This window comes from Lissotriton helveticus, chromosome 1_2 (genome assembly GCF_964261635.1).
Source record: "Lissotriton helveticus chromosome 1_2, aLisHel1.1, whole genome shotgun sequence".
Classification (NCBI taxonomy): Eukaryota; Metazoa; Chordata; class Amphibia; order Caudata; family Salamandridae; genus Lissotriton; species Lissotriton helveticus.
In genome coordinates, this window is record NC_136058.1 from 9,378,316 (window position 1) to 9,399,850 (window position 21,535).

At 46.4% G+C, this 21,535-nt stretch overlaps 1 protein-coding gene across 1 annotated transcript in view; it reads left to right on the forward strand.

Moving 5' to 3' along the window:
* Positions 1–21,535, forward strand: part of VAV3 (vav guanine nucleotide exchange factor 3) — a 1,314,294-nt gene that overhangs the window by 613,488 nt on the left and 679,271 nt on the right. Inside the window, exons 6-7 of the mRNA XM_078668453.1 lie at positions 9,779–9,871; positions 9,980–10,048. Of these exons, the coding sequence (XP_078524579.1) occupies positions 9,779–9,871; positions 9,980–10,048 (162 nt within the window). The remainder of the gene's footprint in view (positions 1–9,778; positions 9,872–9,979; positions 10,049–21,535) is intronic.

Genomic DNA, 21,535 nt, shown 5'->3' on the forward strand with positions numbered 1-21,535 from the left:
AATACCTACAGGATCCCTGCCCTCAGCAGATTGCTAAGCTAGCGGCAGAAACGATTGCCTCTAAGTTATCGAATAAATGTCATCTAATGTTTAGGTCTGGCTTGTTTCCGTCAATCTGGAAGGAATCCTCCGTACTTCTGCTTCTAAAGAAAGAATATTTGTATCCCTGGTCTCCAAATAGCAACCGCCTCTTCTCCTGCCTATCTCTGCCAGCGAAGAGTGCGGAAAAAATCATGAAGAACCAACTTGTAGAGCACATTCAATCCAACAATCTCCTGGACTCCACTCAATGTGGCATTCTCAGTGGCCACAGTACAGAGACCCCACTGAACAAGGCTCCCAAGGAGATCAGGCAGGCACTCAATTGGGGTGGGGGTGCAGTCCTCAGCTTGCTTGATTACTCAGCAGCCTTTGATACTGTTGATCACGGGTTGCTACTAGATCAACTAGCAAAAATTCAGATCACTGTCCCATCCTGGGATTTGCTAAAATCCTTCATCCTCGGTCGAGAGCAGTCGGTTCAACTGGAAGAATTAGCTTCACAGCCTTTCTACCTTCCCTGAGGGTCCCTCAGGGGTCGTCGCTTAGTTATGTTTATGTCACCCCCCTAGCTAACTTAATAAAAATCTTCAGTTTTTCCCTGACTTCCTAAGCAGAAGGCACCCAAATTGTCATCTCCCTGGCCAACAACGACACTGGCACAAGGTCCAGAATTTGTGATTGCATGCAGGCAGTCAATACATGGATAGACAGGAATTGCTTATAACTTAATTCAGAAAAGACCAAAGTTATATTTTTGGGAGGCCAAACCTCCTATTGGACCCCGTCGTTCTGGCCGCTGTTAGGAAGTCCTGCAACTTCGAATTTCTGATTGATGACAAACTGAGCTACATCGATTAAGTCAATGTGGTGACCTCATCTGTCTTTTTCACCCTCTGGACGATGAAAAAGATATAACAAGACCTTCCAGTGTACCTTCAGAAAACACTTGTCAAATCACTGACAATGGCAATATTAGACTACTGTAAGGGTCTGCTTCTCACTGCACATCAATACATATTGAATACATTGCAAACTCTGCAAAATGCTGCAGCCAGGCTTCTGCTAAAGATTCCTAAATATCACTCTGTGTCTAAATCAATAAAAGAACTGCACTGGCTCCCTATAAGACAGATGAGTACCTCTAAAGCACTCTGCTTTGCTGACAAAGCACTTTATGATCTAGGCCCAGATTTCTTACTACACAGTTTCAAATAGTACAACCCAGGTAGGACCTTATGCTCGGCTTCTGCCAAATTCACAGTTGTCCCCAGGTTCAGGTAGGCTGCTTGGGGAGGTAGAAGCTTTTTGTTGGGAGCCACAAAGGCTTAGAATCTGCTGCCCCTGCACATCAAGGTATTGTCCAGCTTACTAGCATTCAGGAAATCTCTGAAAAGCTGGTTAACACTGTGTAGCCTCCTTGGCTTTACTTCCTGTTCTTCTGCTGTGCCATTAAACCTAGCCATTGAAGCTCGCACCCCCGGGTAATCGAGTGCACTAAAAAACTAATTCACATAACATAACAGGAGCTATCTTTCTGGCAGCCATACATCACATTATTTGGAGAATTCAGTTAATTACAAGCTGTTTCATCTTTAGGACTAAATTAATTGTTCTACATGGCAAATGAGATAGTGTGTAACTATAGCACATTCATCCGATAGACAGTTTTTGGCTTGCTTGTCAACCAGAACGCACCTGGCTTCTCTCTTGCGGTGCACGTGATATATAGTGGAAATTCTCTGGCATGAAAACTTCAAAATCTCATCTACTATTGAGTTGCATCTTTACATAAGGAAGCCATATATAGTACGCTTCCGTGTCCTGATGATGACTGACAAGTCTCCATCTATGAGCTGAAATATTGACTAAGACCCTTCTGGACTGAGCACAATACTCTATTCATACCTGGCCATTTTATATTTACTGCTCAAGATCATAGACATTGAAACAATGCTAGTTGGGATCGTCTTAATATATATTTTTTGTGTATTTTAAAGAATCCAATCCAATCCAAAATTCTTTATTTCGGTCTATAAGACCATAAAAGATACATAAATATACATTTAACAACAATTTTGGAAACACATTACATAAAGTAATTACATGCCGTTCAAACAAGATGTGGAAAAAGATAAAACATTTCATAATCAAGGGGAACACATACATGAATTGTTAAAAAGATCACAGTCCATATTTAAAAACAAAGTCATGATTTGAGGTATTAAGTATTTAACAGTTTTCTCCTAATGCGCTACATAGCCATAATGAATTTGGCCATGGCAAAGACTATGTGGGGCAGAGTACTAGTTCTCAAAACTCTATAAGCTTCTATGTGGCTCCTGAAACCCAAATTCCTGCATAGGGGGACCAGCCAATGTTTCCTTGGTCTATAGTATGCCGGACAAAAGAAGAGAAGGTGGGTTTCTTCCTCATCATGGGAGTTACAACCCGGGCAGGTCTTGTCTTCCCCTGGAAGCCACTTTGAAGTAAAGATTTTAATAGGTAAAGTACCCAGCCTCCACTGAACAAACAGTTTTCTAGCTTGTATTGGGAAAATAATGTCCATAAAAGCCTCAAATTCATAGGCATTTTTGGATTGCAAAAAGCGTTCGGTAAGGGTGCCGTTAGTAGTCGAGGTCATAAGTGACTCAAGGCTTTTTTCCTTATAGGTTTGGGCTAAGCGTTTCCGGGATAACCTCTGACAACCCAGTTCTGGAGTCTCCCAAAGCTCAGGCAGCTTTAAACGATATAATTCCTTCTTAACGAAGGTCAGCCATGGGATTCTATCTCCGTGGTTCACGGCCATTACGTGGGTGAGATCATTCCTATAATGTTCAAGCTCGCTGGTGGACCAGAGCCTGTAAAGAATCAGTAAACACTTTTACAGACATTTAACACTGCGTAATTAATACACTATTATCAACGTGTTATATCTAGCACCCTGGTAGCAAATGTGAAGTCAATGGTTTTATGTTAATGTGATTATCAATTAATGCAACGGATAAACAACACTCTGCCTTCTCTCACACGCACGCTTCTCAGCCTAATTATAGGCTGCAATACGATTACTAGGTATATAAATGTATATATGTATATATATATACATATACATATATATATATATATATATGTATATATATATATATACATATACACAATTGAATCACATATTGGTTTGAATATATTTTAAAAGTGATAAATTGATCCTAGGGACCACTTTTTACAAGAACCGTGTAGAACTCAGGCTCTCAATTACGAACACAACATACTCCTGCGTTTTGTGTTACTCCAATGATGGTCCACATTATACGAGAGCCATTAAGGGCCATATTATGGAAAGTCTTCCCTTATGCAAACAACAGAGAACACCAACTATGCATACTTTTTGTTGCTTGCGCAACGGTGTGTGAGGAACGAGGTCATGGCCCAGTCCATTTCATATTAACTTTTTTTCACCAGGGAAAATGGAGGTAATGGCTTGTTAAGTCATTGCAAAACCATTAGATGCATGTATTTTTTCTAAATCATTTTACAAGTTTATATTCCGCGAATTACGTTTGTACGGTAAACATCTGGCTGCAGGGAATTGCCACTCAGTTTTCCATACTACCACCCTGGGATACCTTCTTCCTGAGGACAGAAATGCAACACTACAAAGCCGTCTCTGGTCTCAGCCCGACCGCAGTCTGCCTTAAGGAGTGCAAACTATAGCAGGAGGGGCATGATGGCTGTCATCTGTGCTCCGCAGAGAAACGTGAGCAGTGGCGTGGAGTCACGTGCCACTCTCCTGAGCGTCGGTGTGCGCATAGTCATGCCATCTCACGAAGCTCCTTTTGCTCTGTTTCTTTTTATAACGTTTCTAGCTGCAAACAATGCTGTAAATCACAGTTTAGCACAAAATAGCCTATAAAATATATTTGCTCCGTTTCTCTGCATGTAAAGAAATAAAATGCACTTCCTCCATTCCTTATTAACCAAGAAGGAAAAACGATGCAAAATATTTTCCACCTTTTTTAAACCAGGCACAACTTTACATAATACTGTCCCAAGTCAGATAATGAAAAAAGCAACCTCCCTGTGGTGACGTGGGCCACTAGGCTCACATGCTAGCAAAGGACTACATGGACACAGCCGTATAGTACTGGAACTGGCCTCGAACACGTGCACCCGGGCCCTTTTATTAGCAGGGTCATGTCACCTGTGATAGATGGGTGTGGGGTGCATGTGTGTCCAGCCCCCGAGGGAGGGGCTGGAAATACAAGTGCCTGCTGAGACGCTAGAATGTGTCCAGCAGGACACTACATTCCTCCCAGACTTTATTGAAGAACAAAGCAAAACACTGGTCCAACCTGTGGGGGTAAAAAACAGTCAACTAAACACCATAGGGTCCATCAGCCTCACAAGTTGGACAGCGGGAAAACAGCAGACTTGGGGCTAGTGACTCTGACTGCAGCAGGACCATCTGGGCTGGCACTCATAATTTAACCTGAGTGGTTCAGGACACAAATGCTGACGAGGAGATGTTAGCTGCACTCCGGTAGCATACCAGTTGGAACATGTCCTTTGGTCTGAAGTTGCTCCACTTCGCTGACTTAAGGATGGTCTGTGGTGGGTTATAACAGTTCATTAAAACATGGGTGGGTCATGAGCATGGTTGGAGTCCATAGTGAAAGTTCACGAAGGTGTTGCTTTATCGACTGAAGTCTCTGTTAGACGACTTCGCTTCATCCTGTAATCCGGCTCTGGGGCAATATCAAGTCCAACTCTCCCGCCTGTGGAGGCCCCTTGTCAGAGTTTCTACGGGACTGCTTGTGGGCTGTGCTGGGGCTGCTTGTGTTCCGATGTGGGGGCAGCTGCAGGACCACCGAAGAGCCAGTACCCAGTCGCTCGAACAAACCTCAGGGGTGGATGAGTCTTGGTCAAGACATGCTCTTGCAGCTGCAGTTCAGGTGTAAGCCATATTATCAGGTAGCCTCTGGTTCTTCTTGTCAGCTGGTGTGGCAACAGTGTAGTAGTCCAGTTCATCGGTACTCTGGAGATGGTAGTGTTTGATGCATTTGACAAGGACTGGTGTTATGGCATTGCCAGTCGTTTAGTGAACCTGGGCAACATTTGGTGATGACTTGCAGTGATGGTTGCAGGCCTTCGTTCTTGAGTTGATCACTGAGAGTGGGGGTGGCCAGGTGCTTCCATTTCTTTTGGGAAGGCATCTGCATCCTTGCACTTGGACTTCGTGGGCTACTAAGACGTCGGTGACGGTGGCATGATGGATATGCTGAGAAACATGAGTCATGAGACTGTTTGCGCATGCTTGCGGCTTACTCTCGGTCTCCCGTTGGACGGTCGCCATGTCATTATCTGGTTGTCACCCACTTCATTTGTTGTTGGTGTGCTGGGATGCGCTCCTTTAGCAGCTTGAGTTCTCTTCAACGTCCGGCCTGGCTACTCACGACGTTCCCTCCTGACCTTGGTCGGTCATCAGATTCTTAGTGTAGTCCATCCGGTCACACTTCCATATTTCCTGCTGGGTGCGGTGTCATGCACATGGCAATGATGATGTGGTTGCCATGGGCCCTGGACGACAGGTGGTGATGATCTTTTAGGAGAGAGGATTGTGGAGGGACTTCGCAGCTATATGTGTCTGTCGTGCTGAGGCTGTTCCTTCACCCATGGCATCTGTGGTCAGGAGCAGGGATGCCATCCAACTTAGACTACTGACGCTTGGGGAGGGACGGTTGTACTGGGAAGCACTAGGGAAGATGTGGTTCACGCTTGCTGCAGCCTACGTTTGGTTCTCCCACGGGGCTGTCTCTAGGGATGTCGGTCCGCCATGGTGCCTGTCTAGTGTCTCTGGGTGGTTTCTTGGCTTGCGGTGGTACGAGTCTTGTGCTTCTCCTCTTGTTCTCTCCAGGATTGTCACTCTTCTTTTTGTTTCTTCCTCCTGGTGCAGTAGCATGCACCTTCTTCCAAAGAGGCCAACAGGGCCTATCAACTTCAATGGTCTCTGGGCCATAACCGGCAAGACCTCCAGTCGCTTTTCTCTCTTCTTCTTCCTGGGTGCTGGGTGGCGTGCAGCCACTTGACTTCTGTGTTTCTTCTTCAGGGATTTTCGTGGTGCCAGGATCACAGTTATCTTCTTCGCTCAAGGGTGTCGTGCTTGCACCTCAAACCTGTGCCTTGGTGGCGCCTGTCTCTGCCTCCATTCAAACATGCTTGGCAGGGTTGGTCACTTCAAGTGACGCGCCCCATGCTTGCAGTGCGCATGTGGTGCCCAGCCACGTGTTGCGTGTCTTTGGAGTACATGTTACAGTGGCAGCTTGCCACATGGCGTGTGTGACTCTCCTCTTCCCTGTCTTGGATCCCTGGTGACTCCGTCTTGAGGCAGTGTGAGTTAGTACACTCTGCTGTCTTCAGCCCACTGCGGGGCTTCACAGGTGCAGTGGAGATATGGATGCTCTCTGTGCTGCATTAAGCAGTGTGTCTCTGTGGAGATGTCTATCTCCCGGGTGCCTCCCTATGCTGTTAAATTCACTGGTGTGGACTTCCGCGCACTTCTGCCTTCGTGCGCTCCGTCCACTTCTTGGGCGTCCTCTTCTGAAACTTGTGTGCCCGTTCTTCTGGTTTGAGGTGGTGGCTACTCACCACTGGGGTTTACACATTCGGCGCGTGTCTCTCTCGCATCTTCATGGGGCTTGGCTGCCCTTGGTCATATTGCCTTCTCTGGGCCTTGTTTGGTCACTTGATGCTTCTCCTGCCCCAGGCAACTGTCAGAGTTCTGCAATTCCTTGCGGGGTTTACCTGGTCTTCCCCTTCTTGCAGCGAGCAATAGGCAGCCCCCATGAGGCGTGTAATGCTCCTTTAGCTAAGTTCTCTTCCCTTGATTTGGCATCAAGGGGTACTGTCCTGGTGCCTGCTGACGCTGTAGGCTGCTCCTTTTCTTTTTTGCAGGCGCTGCCTTTTATTTACCATATCCCTTCACGGGGCACAGGGTGTAGTCCGTTTCTGTTTTGGCTGTGTTTCAAAGCTTCAGTGTCTCTCTATAGAAAAGGAGGCGTAGAGTCGTATATGGCCTGGTTTGTGGCTGGCAAGTTTATGTGCATTACTGAAGGCATGGTCAAGGGGCACTGCTGGCCTTCTTGACGTCACGCTTGTACATTGCTCAAGTACTAATGCTTTGGCAGGTGAATGCGGTGCAGACCATTGGCCACCAGGTGGTGCCTTATCGCATCACAAGGCCACAACAGCTTTTCATGGTGCTGTGGGGCTCTCAATTCAGGCTCCTCTTTTTCCCTGTGGTGTGAGTGCTGGTGTAAAGTGGTGGCAGACTCAGGATTACTCAGTTCTGCTGCTGGCAAATGCGTGACTCCACCGTGCTGTCTCTGCCAGTCATTTGCAGTAAACGTGGGAGGCGCTGGTGCGGTACACTGTATGCTACCCTGGAGGGAGCCACTTGTTCACATCTGTCATACATTGTACTGGCAATTGTTCCATTGCTTTTTAGTGACGACTAATGTGCAGTATCGCACACGGCTACTAGGTATCAGTGCAGCGCTTCTGTTTGGCAGGTCCTGGCAGTCGTTCTTTGAACTGCGGGCTGTGCATCTCTTGCCTGGAATGTGGTGAGGCTACCCTTGCTGCTACAGGTAGTCTGTGGAGGTAAGTGGGGGAGGTTCTCCTGGCTGGATCGCAGGACTCTCTTATCCACTGCCCACAGGTGTCACTTCATTGAAAAACAGCAGGCATGTGAGGCCTCTCTTGGGACACTCAGGGCCGATTGCGTTACAAACATGCGTCTACTTGGTGGTGCTGCAGGCCCCGTCCTCCGTTGGCTGCAAGGACAAGCAACTTGAGCAGAGGAGGGCCCGCCTGTGCAGGTGGGGGGGTGGGAGGGGAGCACACTTCCCGCCGAGGACCGAAGGACACTGCGGCGCGTCCTTTCCTTTTTTCCCCTTCCTCTGGGGCAATTTGGGTGGCTCCAGGTCTTCACTGCTCCAGGTCTTCACTGCTGGTGTGGCAGACCAGCTTGCTTGGCGGGGGTGGGCGTCTACAGTTGATGCTGCAGGGATGACTCCCTTCACCTCAGGGCTCATGGGGTAGTTAGTGGCTGTGTGGCACGCAGCTCTCTCGCTGGGTAGGTTCAGTCCTACCTCCGGTGACGCATGCACTTTCGAGAGTGCCAGTGACCCCGGCACCTGGGCTGTAGGAGATGGGCCTGCTCTTCATACCCAGGCAGGTGCTGCAGGAGACGGACCAGGAACCATGGTCAGCCGGCATTGTACCGGTCGCTTCACTCAGCCTGCTGATGCCTCAGGTTTGCCAGGTAAGAGAGAGTGATGCGGGGACTTCAGTAGGCTGTACAGTGTCCCGTTACTATTACCCCTAAAGCAAAAACTGATCAGTAGCTTCTTCTTCAGCTCAAGCAACTAAAAAAGTAATTCTTCTGCAAGATCCATTGCTCACCGGTTGGTCATAAAAATACAATCTGAGAATGGCTTTTGCGGAAAAAGAAAGAATTGCTTCAAGTATTAAATATATGGTTTTTAGTGCGTCGTGGTGAAGTATTTACCAAACCTGATAAATAGTAGTTCCTCAGGGTGAGGTATTCCGACTACAGTAAATACCTCTTTTTCCGAGTTCCACATTCCCCATACCTTATGATGCGTAACATAAGGAATCGGTGCTAAATGCACCGAATTCCACGTACCCGGCTCAATTTGGAAAAGTGTGACCTGCTGAAACCGTTGAGCGGAAAACAGAGGGGGTGTAATAATTGTCACAAAGCTCGGAACTCTGATCCCTACACAAACTGTTTTTTGCACAGGGACTGGAATTTAACCCTCAGCATACAATCAGTCAGGGCCTTGATCTTGCACAGAATGAAGAGTCAATTGTGTGTCACATTAAGTAGGAGGTGTCGTGAATTGATGTGGGCCACGTTTCTACTATTCTTTTGTGTGTAAAAAGGCGTCATTAACTTTTTTGAAGTCAGGGAATAAAACCGGTCCATAAATGCTCATTCCTTTGTGTAGCCCTGTATATGTGGAACACGCGAAATAAGGATAGGGTATATAAATGCTTTAGAAAATAAGAAAAATGCGTGGAAGGGGAGGGTGGAATATTACAGTGAGAGGAACTATAATGTTAGGTTAGATCTCATGAAGGGCCTGAGGAGGTGCTACTTAGGAGCGAGAATGGACATGCTTCTTGTAGAGGAGCCTCGGAGAGCAGATAAAGGCGTGCTTCTGGAGATTTTCTTCACTGTACTTTTGAGCTCCATTTTGGGGGTAAACTGACCTACAAGTTGGGATGTGAACCAGCCCATCTTTAGACCCTTGATAAGAGGTGAGCATTGTCAATGTTCTAGAAAAGGAGGATGACTTCTGTGTTGCTTAGATGGAAATGCAAGTTGTCACTGGAGATCCAGGATTCCACGGGCATTGGTCAAGATTTGAGGCAGTGGGTCTTGTTGACTGACATGTTTTGTAGACACAATTGATTATGAATAGATCATACGGCCTCGTTTCTAGACGTTCTCCTAAGGTCCAGGTTTCCAGTTTCTTCTTGGGTTCTTTACTTTTCATTATTATTGTTTTTTAATCCTGTCTCCTTTTTGAGAAGTGTTAATTACCCCACAACGAATATAAATCGTAATGAAATTTGTCTGTATTTTAAGTATTTTGGGTGTCTCATCATCATGCTTGGCCCCTAACTTTACTATTTTGCAAATTTTTTGTAGAAATCACTAGAAAGTGACATTCGAAGCTGTTGCCTTTTAGAAATAAAACAAACTGAAGAAAAATATACGGAAACCTTGGAATCCATAGAGAAAGTGAGTGACTCCATTGTATGACCACAGAAGTTTCATCTGGAAAGTAATAAATAAAAATTAAAAAACGTGCACATTGGACTAATTTTCACTATTTATGTACATTTGCAGTTTTTTATGTTGCCGTTGAAAAAGTTTCTGTCAGTGCGTGATTTTGAAACAGTGTTCATAAATATTCCAGTAAGTATTGACAAATAAGGGTAAGTGTTCGTAAAAGCTATTTATTGACTGTTCTATCCTTCATTATAATTAAATGTATATACACAGACATGTTTTTAATAGCTGTATCATTTGCCGAAGAGCCCGATACTGAGTTTAGCGGACAGGTTACTCCGTCACAAATGTGATGGACATCACTACGGCCTTAATACAAGCACTACAGGATATGATGCACTTGTTGTAAGTCAGACAGGATATTTGTCTCGTTTGTAATGGAGTAAGCCATCTGCAAATATCGAAATCACGCCCAAAGTCATATCTTTCTCCTCAGCAAATTTGTGGACATTGATGATTTTAATGCACACTCCAGTTTTTGCCTCACCCAGTCATCAATTGGTAAATTCCACTCAGAAGACATGCCTTCTTAATATTTAGGAACTTAAACAGGCTCCTTCACATTAACTACCTCAGGATTAAAGGTATGCAAATTTGCATAATTTTTTTCGTGAAACTTCATGAAATTCCATGACAAATTTTGCAAAGTTTCACAAAATTAAGCTTTTAATCTGAAATGTGGATTGCTGGTGTGGTTATCATCATAAACTAGTCTCCTAATGCTGAAATTTTCACAAAATCTCATAATGTCAAACTTCAAAAGTGTCTACCAATTTCAAGTAACGAAAAATTTAGAATTGGACGTATTTCGCCTGTGTAATAACAACTCATACGTGAATAGGATTCACCTAGATGGTGGTTCTTTAAGACTCTATAATCATATTAATTTGAAATCAACATTTAAAGTTGTATAATCAGCAAACTCAAGACCACAAAGATGCACTAAGATAAATCTTGCTTAAATTATTCCCAGCTTTGGTATTGAAACTTTTGTTTTACTATGTGGTAAAAATATGAACCTAATCCATTCATTGTTAGGGCAAAATATGAAGCCATTATGAACAAGGCATCGTGGTGCTTGAGTAAAAGTGCTCAAAATCAATACATGGAGAAACATAGTTTTTACTAAGTGTACAGATGGGCTAAGTCTCAACTATTCTCAGATATTAAATCCGCTCTTTCCGGCCATATCCACCTCCCATTACTGTCACATAGCACTTAGTTAGCACAAAGAGTTTGCGTAACAACTACTTGTGAAGAAGATGAAGTGTATACATACACTGGATTACGGTATTTGTATATCAAAGGAAGAGTTAGCCAGGAGATCCCACTTTCCTTCAGATGTGATCTTGGACATGGTTGCAGTATGTAAGCAGTAGCACACTTCAGCAACAGACTGCTCCTGACTGCCTTATCCCCGCCTATGTCAAGGCACTGACTGCACTCCACTTCCTGCCCATTGGGTTATTAGAGAGGATCAGCATCACCAAGGCTGGCATCTCATAGGCAAGACATTCCAGATTGTGACACCAGGCATGCACCAACAACAGCAATGGAGGCTGTACCTTTCAGCCTGGAGTGTCAAACTGGAGTGTGGATAGCTAGAAACTCTTTCCTGCAACCCAGGACAGTCAAGGCAGCATCATCCCCAATTCGGGGAATTTAATTTTTTATGATGGATTAATGTAGAATTTGGATTTTTGTTCGACTTTTACAGCTGGAAATGTTTTAACATTTGCGTTGGCCATCAATTTGATGGTTGCTGTAGCATGAAGAGTCTGGTTCACCGGTGCTTCATGTTGGCCGCCTTTGTTGGCGGCCTTTCTTGGAGGGTGAACTCAACTGGTGCTGCACTAAGGGGTCCAGGAACTCACTCCAGCCGAGGCCAGCAGGGCACAGGAAGTTCCCGGCAGCCGGTCAGCTGAGCAGAGGCAAGGATGGCTCTGGAGCTTGTTATATCCCTCTTGTTCAGAACAGGAGATTAGTCAGATGACCCCTTGAAGTCACTTCATCCTAGGATTAGGGGTATGGGCCAAGTCTTCCTTCTCAGCAAGCAGAGCAGCAGGCAGCAAGGTTACAAAGTAGCAGGGCTGGAGAGTAGCAGTCCTCTGGCAGCAGAGCAGCACAGCAGTCCTTCTTCTGTAGTATCCAAAGTTCCAGAAGTGTACTGGAAGAGTTGGGTTGGAGGGTCCAATATTTACACTTGGTGGTAGCTTTGAAATAGGATAAGGTTCTTGAGGATTCCACCCCTAGAGGTGTTTGGAATTTCCTTCCTCCCTATCCTGGCCGTAGCTCATCTGGGGGCACACAAGACTAGCATCAAAACCTTTGTGAGTGTGCTTAGGCTGTGACTTTGTCATGTGCAAGTGTTGTAGGTGACAGCTCCTTCCCCCTATCAAGACACAGATGGCCCATCTGGCCAAAAACCATGTCCCCTTTGTGTCATTGTCTGAAAGCAATACACAAAAACCAACTGGCAGCTATATCTAGTCATGTGACCCAGGATACAGGCACCAAATGGTTGGTACAAGAGACTGCCAACCTTCTAAAAGTGACATTTTCAGAATTGTTACTTAAGCTGACTTTACTATTAAAGAGGGGTTTAAATTGCAATTCTTTAGTCACCAAACTCAATATTCCCACTTGCTCCCAATTGGAAGTTATCACCTATTAAATGTCATAAGGTAACTAAGAGTAGAGGTAGGCCTTGCAATTGTGAAAAACTAAATTTCCATTACCAGGACATATAAAAGTTGAAAGTTCATGTCCAACTTTATAAATACACTACATCCTGCCCTAGGGTCTACCCTAGGGGTGACTTATATGTATTAAAATCAAAGGGGGAGTGAACACACACTTTAGGACTAGTTAGCAGTGGTAGCAGCAGTTCTAAGGCCAACAGAAATGAAATCAGTAAAAATGCTGGAGTAAGGCAAAACATCTTGGGGGAAGACCACCCTATTATTGACCGGTAATACACGGGTCCCCCCCAGCTGAAAGTGGGGAGAACTTTACAACCTCCTGGGAGTTCTCATCACCAAGGCGGAAAAACCCGGAGAGACTATCAGCATTGCTGTGGTTTGACCCAGGACGATGTTCCACAGTAAAGTCAATTCCCTTTACGGAGATGGACCACCTCACCAGCTTGGGATTCTCACCGCTCATTTGCATTAGCCATCTGAAGGGCCTGTGGTCTGTCTGAACCCTTAAGTGAGTCCCAAACAGGTTTGGTATCAGCTTCTTCAGTGCCCAGCCCACACCAAAGCCCTCCCTCTCAATATCACTCCATATACCATGAGCAACCAAAATCCGGATTTGTCTGACCTGTGTTTAAGAAGGCCCCCACTTCTCAGGGCACCAATTGTTCCAAAAGAGGAATGCTGGTTTCTATTGCCATTCAGAGACTGGAAAATAGCAGCTCACAGTAACACAGACACTGGCTTTCTGAAAGTATCTCAGTTTCGGTTGCTATCAAATTAGGTTTTGATGATGGCCCTACCCACATTTTTTCTTTTACTACGGTTGCAATGTCAACATTCATATTAGTGGACTGATATAATTAATATTAAAATTTTCATGTACTGTCTTTTTGAGTCATGTTAAAATATATCTGTATGTCCGCCCCTTGTACTATACATATACTTTTATATAGCACCAGGGCCCTTACTATCACATTCATCACCATTCACCTCTCACTGCACTATTTGTATTGGATCACCTTTGTTGGAATGCAATATTTGACAGAGTGATGAAATAAATAATTTTATATATTTTTGTATATATCTTTCCTTAAAGTATAGGCTTATCCTTCCTTCAAGGGGGCCATTGTCTTCTTTGTTTCATGATACTCCCCCGGTTCCCAGGAACAAAGGGCTGCCACATAATAATTTGCATTAAGTTCACCTATGACATGTAAGGGAAAATGCCATATGTGGCTGCAGTGTTTGTATACCCCCCATATATAACATATTGATATGTCTGCAAGGACAACCACTGTGATCTTGTTGAGTGGCAGTTTAAAGGCGCTGCAGTTATACATGGCACGGAAAAGTAGCTTTGCCATACAGGAAAACCTATATTTATATATTTAGTCGACTATGAAGTGTTCATTGTAAGCCCACGAGGCATATGAGATCAGTATCATACTATTAATTGAAGAGGGCCTTCATGGTGCCTCAAGGACTAAAAGCTATGTCATGTTGTATGTTGAGCTAAATTTCCTATAAGACAGGCTTAGGAGTAAATCAATATTTAATGCTATATCTCTACCTGGGAAAGTGCTTGTAGAGTTATACAGTTATTTCCTACCTAATTTCCAAATCCAATTCAATGGTGCAATCAGATTTTTGATACCTTGAGTGAAAGTCTAACCTTTTAAAATGTACTTTTAGTTCCCTGAACTGGGTTAGAACCAGTTCTGCCATACCTTCAAAGCTAGAAAACACATCCCTTTTTAAAAAAAATATATTTTTGTTTTAGTTCAATTGCAAGAAAAAACATACAAACAGCACAACAATAACAACAAGTTTCACCCAGGTCAATCATGGTATTTCGAATTTTCTCAGACCTGGTGGTCATATATGTTTTCAATGCATATCGAGTGTTACAATAGCCTGATCACTCTCCATAATTTACTGAAATTGTCCCAGTTCCCCCAACTCACTCCCTCCGCAGGTCTCCATTGGCCATCTAATCGCCACTAGCTAGGTGCACCGTAATCTACGGTTCGAGGACCTTCATGACGGCAGGCTAAACCATAATGGTTCAGCCAATTACTCCATATCCTAGTGAATTTCGTTGGACACCCTCTACTCTACCCTTTCAGCTGCCATGTACCGGCCCATGCCGCGCTTCTGTTCGTGCAGTGTCGGAGTGTCTTATGTATCCCAATGTTTTACTATATTGCGCTTTGCCACCACTAGGCCCAAGGGGCTAAAAAGCAACTGTGGTCTGGCCACATCAACATCACATGGGATGCCCAGAAGGACTCATTTCAGGTCTAATATTGCATTTAACTCTTTAATTATCGCACCCCAGTATGACTGTATACGGGGGCATTCCCACAATGTGTGTAAGAAGTTCCCCACTGCTACTTTGCAGCGCAGACTGTGCTAGGTCTCGGCCCAACCCATTTTGTGTAGCTTAGCTCTAGCATAATATATCCTACCGGGGATTTTAAACTGGATGAGGTGCAGCCTGGCTTTAATCATCAGGCCCGCCTACCAGTCCATGTCTTACATCCCCCCAGGGTCTCCCTCCCACGACTCCCTTAGTTTACTGAGGGTGTCGCTCATATTGCTATTTACCGTCTTGTAGGTAAGTGACAATGCCTTGGTCGTGAGCAGTTCCTTTAGTAATCGCCCCTCAAGTGATGCGTATTCCGGCAGGTCCGCTCCCCGACTCCCTCCGCTCTCCACGTGTGCGGCAACTGGGTGTGCATGAAGAATTGGGAACTATGCAACCTTAATCCAGTACTGGATTTGAATTTGCCCCTACCTTTAATATCCCCAACAGTGATGATCCCCATCATGTCCCAGACTTTAAAGCCCCGGAGCACACTCACCTCCCTCAGCCAGTTTCCCTTCCACAGTGGTGTTGCCCTAGTTATCTTGTTGACCCTCCACAAGGTTCTAGTGGCCCTTTCTCACACCTTCACAGTTACCTGTGTTGCGGGGAGTGGCCTATGCATCCCCTTTCCTCCTTAGAGATAGTGTAGGAATGTGTGACATGTCAATATCTCCCTTTCTAGTCTGTATGTGGGATGGTCCTGTGCCGAGGTAGTCATTTATGGGGGTTAGGTGAGCTGCCCAGTAATAGGCTTCAATATCTGGAAGCACCAGCCCCCAATTTTATGGGTTGCGTTGTAATGTCCTTAGGGCAATCCCTTCAGCCACAACAGTGAAGGGAATTTGCAATCTATTGTCCTGAATATCATTCTGGGGAGAGGGTGGTGTGTATTCTGGAGGACATATAGGAATTGGGGCAGGGCGAACATTTTAAACATGGCCGCTTAGAATATTCTGAATAGAGGTAGATATGTCCATTTGTCCGCGTCTTGCTCAAAGTTAAATAACACCTGTAGGATGTTATGTCTGCGGCAGCTTTCTGCGTGAGGTGTAAAAAAGACACCAAGGTATTTAAAGACCTCCGTGGTGAGTTGGAGGTTCCGTGGCAACTGACGCCATTTGCTATTTGGCCTGGGCAATAAAGTACTGACTTGTGACAGTTAATCCTATAGCCTGAGAACCGGCCATAATCCTCCATTATTTGAAACACTATGGAGATCGTTGTGTCGGGTTCTATCACAAAAAGAAGATTACAATCTTCATATAAAGATATCTTCTCCTCCACATGGTTGTCAGGTGTGGCCCTGAAGACCTGCACTCCCGTGTGTTGCCTAATCGCACATGGTACTGGTTCCACCACTAGTACAAATAAAAGTGGAGATAACGGGTACCCCTGCCTGTTTCCACAGGCAATAGGGAAATTGTGGGAAAGCCTGCCATTGACTCCCTCTGCTGCTCTAGGGGAGGTGTATAACAATGTCACCCATTTCCTGAACTGCGGACCAAGCCCGAATTTGGCCAAGATGGAATCTAGAAAGGGCCAGTGCCCTTCGTCTAATGCATTTTCAGCTTCTAACGAAAGAAAAACATGTGGGCGTCGCAGTTTTTGACTGTCATCTGCCAGTTGTGCGACCTGCGAAGATTCCATCGGGTGGCTCCGCTGGGCATGAATCCAGATTGTTCGCAGTGGACGAGAGTCAGTATAACATGTAGTAGTTGAGTTCCCAGAATTGTCGCCAGTATTTTGACCCCTGTGTTCAACAAAGAGATCTGGCGATATGAGTCACACCTATCTCTGGGTTTAATCTCTTTATGTATGGCAATGGTGATAGCCATCCGAAGGTCTAGTGGGAGGATACCCTCATTATAAGCATCCTGGTAGAGGCCTAGGAGGTGAGGGCTTATGCAACTTTTATAAAGCTCAACGGGTATTCCTTTCGGGTCAGGGGTTCTTCCCGGTTGTAGTCGGGCCAGAGCTTTTCCAACTTCCATAAGCTTCAAATCCCCATTGAATGCTTTCATGTCATCCTCATCTATTCTAGGAGGCTGTATGTCTTTTAGGTAATCGTCAGTGGCCACTGTGCCACTGCGTGGACTCTTTACATTGACTATTTGGTCATCAGTGGAGAGAATTACTCCCTGGTCATCCACGATTGAGCCCACCCATCTAGCCTCAGCTTCTTTCCTACTCAGCCAGGCGCCATCAATTTTCTGGCTTTGTAGCCGACTTCATAGAGTCAGTACAAATGTGGCTAGTCTCTGCCACTATGCCTCGTTCTGAGCCAACTTGCAGTATTCCAGCCTAAGAGCTTCCAATTGCCGGGTAGTCAGTGGATCCGGCGTGACAATGGCTTGTCCCTCTTAGGCAAGTATCTGATGTCCAGCTGCTCTAGTTTCTCCCTTCCCTTTTCCTTTTGCCATGCTATTCGGTTCTGGGCCCTGTCTCGTAGTACATTTTTATGTTCCCTTGAACAGTGTAGCTCCGGAGGCTACTGTGCCCTTATTTTTGGTAAAGAAAATCTTAGTGTCAGCCTGAAAACCACGTATGATTGCACTATGTTGTAGGTCCCATGCATTCAGTCTCCGTGTCTTTGGGTCCCGAGTCCTAGTCCCCAAGTGTGCCCACAAAGGTGAGTGGTTCAATAACTTAAGCGACTAATCTCTCCCAGCTCAAATGAGGACTTAGTCCAGCCTTAAAAAGACACTATGCTCCCCGAGAATATCGTGTTGATGTTGATACCTCCATGTGACTAATAGCCCAAATGTGTCAGTAAAGCATTCTAGTGGGGTGGTGCCCATCACCCTCTCATGGTACTCTAAACAGTCTAATGATGCTTGCATAACATCATTGAAAACTCAGCCTATCACATGGAAGGATGTGGGGGTCTCTAGAAGGATGTCCGCCACTTTGAGCAGTACAGGGGATTGCAGTCTGGGCAGTGCATAAACACAAATAAGCGTAAGCCTACGTCGGCCCCAGGTGCCCGTCACCCATACAAATCTGCCATCAGGATCTACCCACTAACGAGTTAGTTCGAAGAGAGGAGATTTTTTGTCACGATTGCAACCGCCATGACCCGGAGGTAAAACCTGTGTGTGCAAGCACTGTATACATTCCCCTCCCTGGGATGCTACACTGGGTGCCCTGAAGGTGTATCTCCTGGAGCATCGCCACATCTGGCTGCAATCGCTTTATGTATTGTGTAACCAACCCCCGCTTAATCCTGTCCCGAGAGCTGTTGACGTTCCAATTTCGGACCGAAAGGGCCCATTTCTCTATGGGGCCTGACATAGGTACGCCAGGAACCTAGAGGAGGACATTCTCGTGTGTGCCAATTTCTGGAGGCTTACCCCCGCCTCTGCTGTGCACTACCTCAGACCCATTGCGACTAACATGAACGTAGATAATGAAAATCCTATTATCCCCCAACTGACTCCCCTTCCTACCCCCGCAGGACCTTCTCACAGCACATAAACCCTTGGCTATAAAGCAACCTTGTGTAGGAAGAGAAGGAGAGGTCTGCTGTCCACCCTCCTGTTTGTGGACACAAAACCTACAATCACCCACTACATACGAACAAGTGGAAAGTACAAACTCAGATCCTCACAGGACTAGTATACCACTTCCAACACTAGTCCCAGTGGATGAGCTACAACTGCACGGGACATTGGTTTAAAGTTACAGATCCTTGGCCTATATGTTGCTGCCAGCTCAGATGTTCAGGCATTTCGGGTCTACCACACCCCCCTTTAGTAATGGTTGGTCAATCTATATTTCACATTCCAGTGCTGCGATTCCGGTGGCCAATGTGTTTGTGCTTTTGTCTCTGGAGGAGTCTCTCAGCCCTTCTTAATGAGAATCCTGCTGGCTTGATATATCTGTGGCCCTGCCATCTCCCGCTTTCAGGGGCTCCCCCACTTCGCAAGGCCCCTAGCCCTCCTGCTGATCCATCTCAATGTAGAGGGAGTCCCTTGATCTGCTCTCCTCAATACCGACTTAGTACTTCTTTTCCTCCATATCATGTCCTCGGGTCTGGTCTCTGGATGCCAAAGCAGTTGATCCCAGTTCCATCATCATAGTCATCATTGCAGATGAGTAGGAGCCACATGTACAGTAGGTCGTTGAGGCCGCTATTAGGCAGTCAAGAGGTGTGTCAACAGTTGGGCACACCACGGGATCAGACAGGCAGTGGCCAAGCACCTCATCCCTCCATTAGCACTTCATAAAGCTGCCACTTAATCCGACGCACAAATGAAAAGTGCAATTGCCCTTATGTCTGGTTCCTCTACCCTCCCAGAGCACCAGGTCAAAGACTAGGCCCTGCTCCTGCTTCAGTCCCACGGGGCGAATATCAAGGATGACGGACCTGGCACCAGTGTCCACAAAGTTTCACAGCACAGTTCGTCTTGGGGGGGACCCCCAGCAGGCACACTCCCAAAGGTGGGGGCAGTAGTCAAAGCACCGCCCTCCTGATTAGGGCTGTGGGAGCTGCTGCTTGCCCAGCACCGACACCCGCAAGTGGCTAGTCCCTGCTCCCGGGCTTCTCTCACTTATGTAACACCTCAGCTCTGGGTCCATGCTGTGCAGGAACACATCAGGGAGTGGAGTCCAAGCAGCAGGCCCTCTGGCTTCAGTCTCTGTCGCTGTCACTCTCAGCCCCCCACATCAGCTGGGCTGACCCGAGTCCTGGCAGCCCAGAGGGGATCAGCTCTCGGGGTCCAGAGGCATGGCCCGGGCCCCCTCTCTCCTCTCTTCCCCCGCTCCACACACCAGGAGAGCGTTCAACTCCCACCTCAACCGCCACTGTGCGATCCCTCTCACTCGCATGCCAATTAGAGGCGGAGAACTCCGGGGCCCTTTCTTCAGGAGCGGCGACCCCAGCAAGGCACCAGCTCGGGGCGCTCGGTCTCAGGATACAGGTGTGCAAACTGGCAAGCTAGACACCTCAGCTGTAGCCCAGCCTCGCAGCATAGTCCGAGGCTCCTTGCAGTTCCAGCAGCTGCCGGCCCCGGGCCTGGCCTCCACTTCTCCTTGCGACACCACACAGAATCTTCCCTGGAGTGGCTCCTCGTCCAGAGATCCAATCCCCCTTATCGCCTCTCAGCCACCGCAATGAGCTGCTGCCCCTCTCGTCTGCATGGCGCAGGAATATGGGAGAGGCAAACAGAACCGCCACCAGTCACCACAGGGTACTCTGACCAGTGGGGGGAAAGAACACATCCAGCTGCCTGCAACGCCCTGTTACTTGCCTCGGGTCAGTACCATCCTGCGAGTCCTCCATCTTGCATGCTGGTGATCAGAGTGTACGTCTGCCCTTCCAGGCCGATCCATGCTTCCGTAGAGAGCTCAGCGACAGTCCCGGGACACCCTAAAGTCGCTTGTGTTTGGGGACAGCCCGGTGTGCATCAGGGCTGGCAGGATGCGGTACAGATTGCAGCTCCGTTCTGGAGCTCAAAGAGGACAAGTCTTGCTCGGCCATGTCATAGGCTGTGCCCCTTGAAATGCACATCCTTGGGTGGGTAGAGTTAATGACCCTGGCTCAGAAGAGAATGGCTTGCATGTGAACTCAGGAAAGACAGGGTCATGCTGAATACATAGCAGGGATTAGCTTCCTGTGATTAGCTAGAAATAGTTGTCAAAACAAAGGTTAAAGCTAGCACCTCAAACACCACCTCTCAAAGGTCTTGCTGAAAGAAGGAAAACTCATGACCCTCCTGGAAGAAGAGGACTTACCCAAGGATTCAAGGATTCCTTTGGGCACCCAGGGACTGGAACTGCTCTCCAATGGTCAAGTAAGTGTCCTCCTGTTCCCTACTTCAGGGACGGGCACAAAAAGCAGATTATGTTTGAAACCAAGATCGTCCAGCTGCCCACTAAGGCCCGGCAGATGACCTCACAGGGAAGAGGCCTGGTGCCTAGTAGCCAACCTTGAAGAGCTAGGGTCTGCAGTACTGACCAGAAGGAACTTTTCCAGTAGTTTGAGAATGGTCCACCCATAATTTTGTTCACGTCTCGAGGATTAGGGCAAACTGCTGAGCCTTTCCCAGGAACTTTGCACCCTAGGTGGGCAGGAAAATCAAATTTATACCACTCAGAGGTTTTTGCTGCACTAACGACAGCGCTTAGGGGGACTGCATAGTAAAGGTATCTGGCCATGTGGACCGATCAGCTAAAACCTAGGACCAATGCAGTAAATATTTCTGGCCACAGAGTACACTTCGCAACCACGAAATCCGGCTTTCCCGCTCTGATCTTTTTGCACCAAAACCAATGGCTTCAGTGGGAGCTCAATGATGACTATTCAACCGCGATGGACTGTTGCAGGCAAAAGCCTTGGGTATTGCCCCACTAGAAGATTTGTACTTCCAATTCAGAAAGTCAGTCTGAAGGTAACATCTCTGACCAGGGCAAAACACTACTACACTCCTACCTCTCCTCTATAGTGGGCAGTCTGAAATAGCATCTAGGTTTTGGTCAACTATGAAATGCTGTTTTTCAATGGTGCTTTACATTTTGTAGGTGTGTTTTGGCTCAAAACTGTAAAAA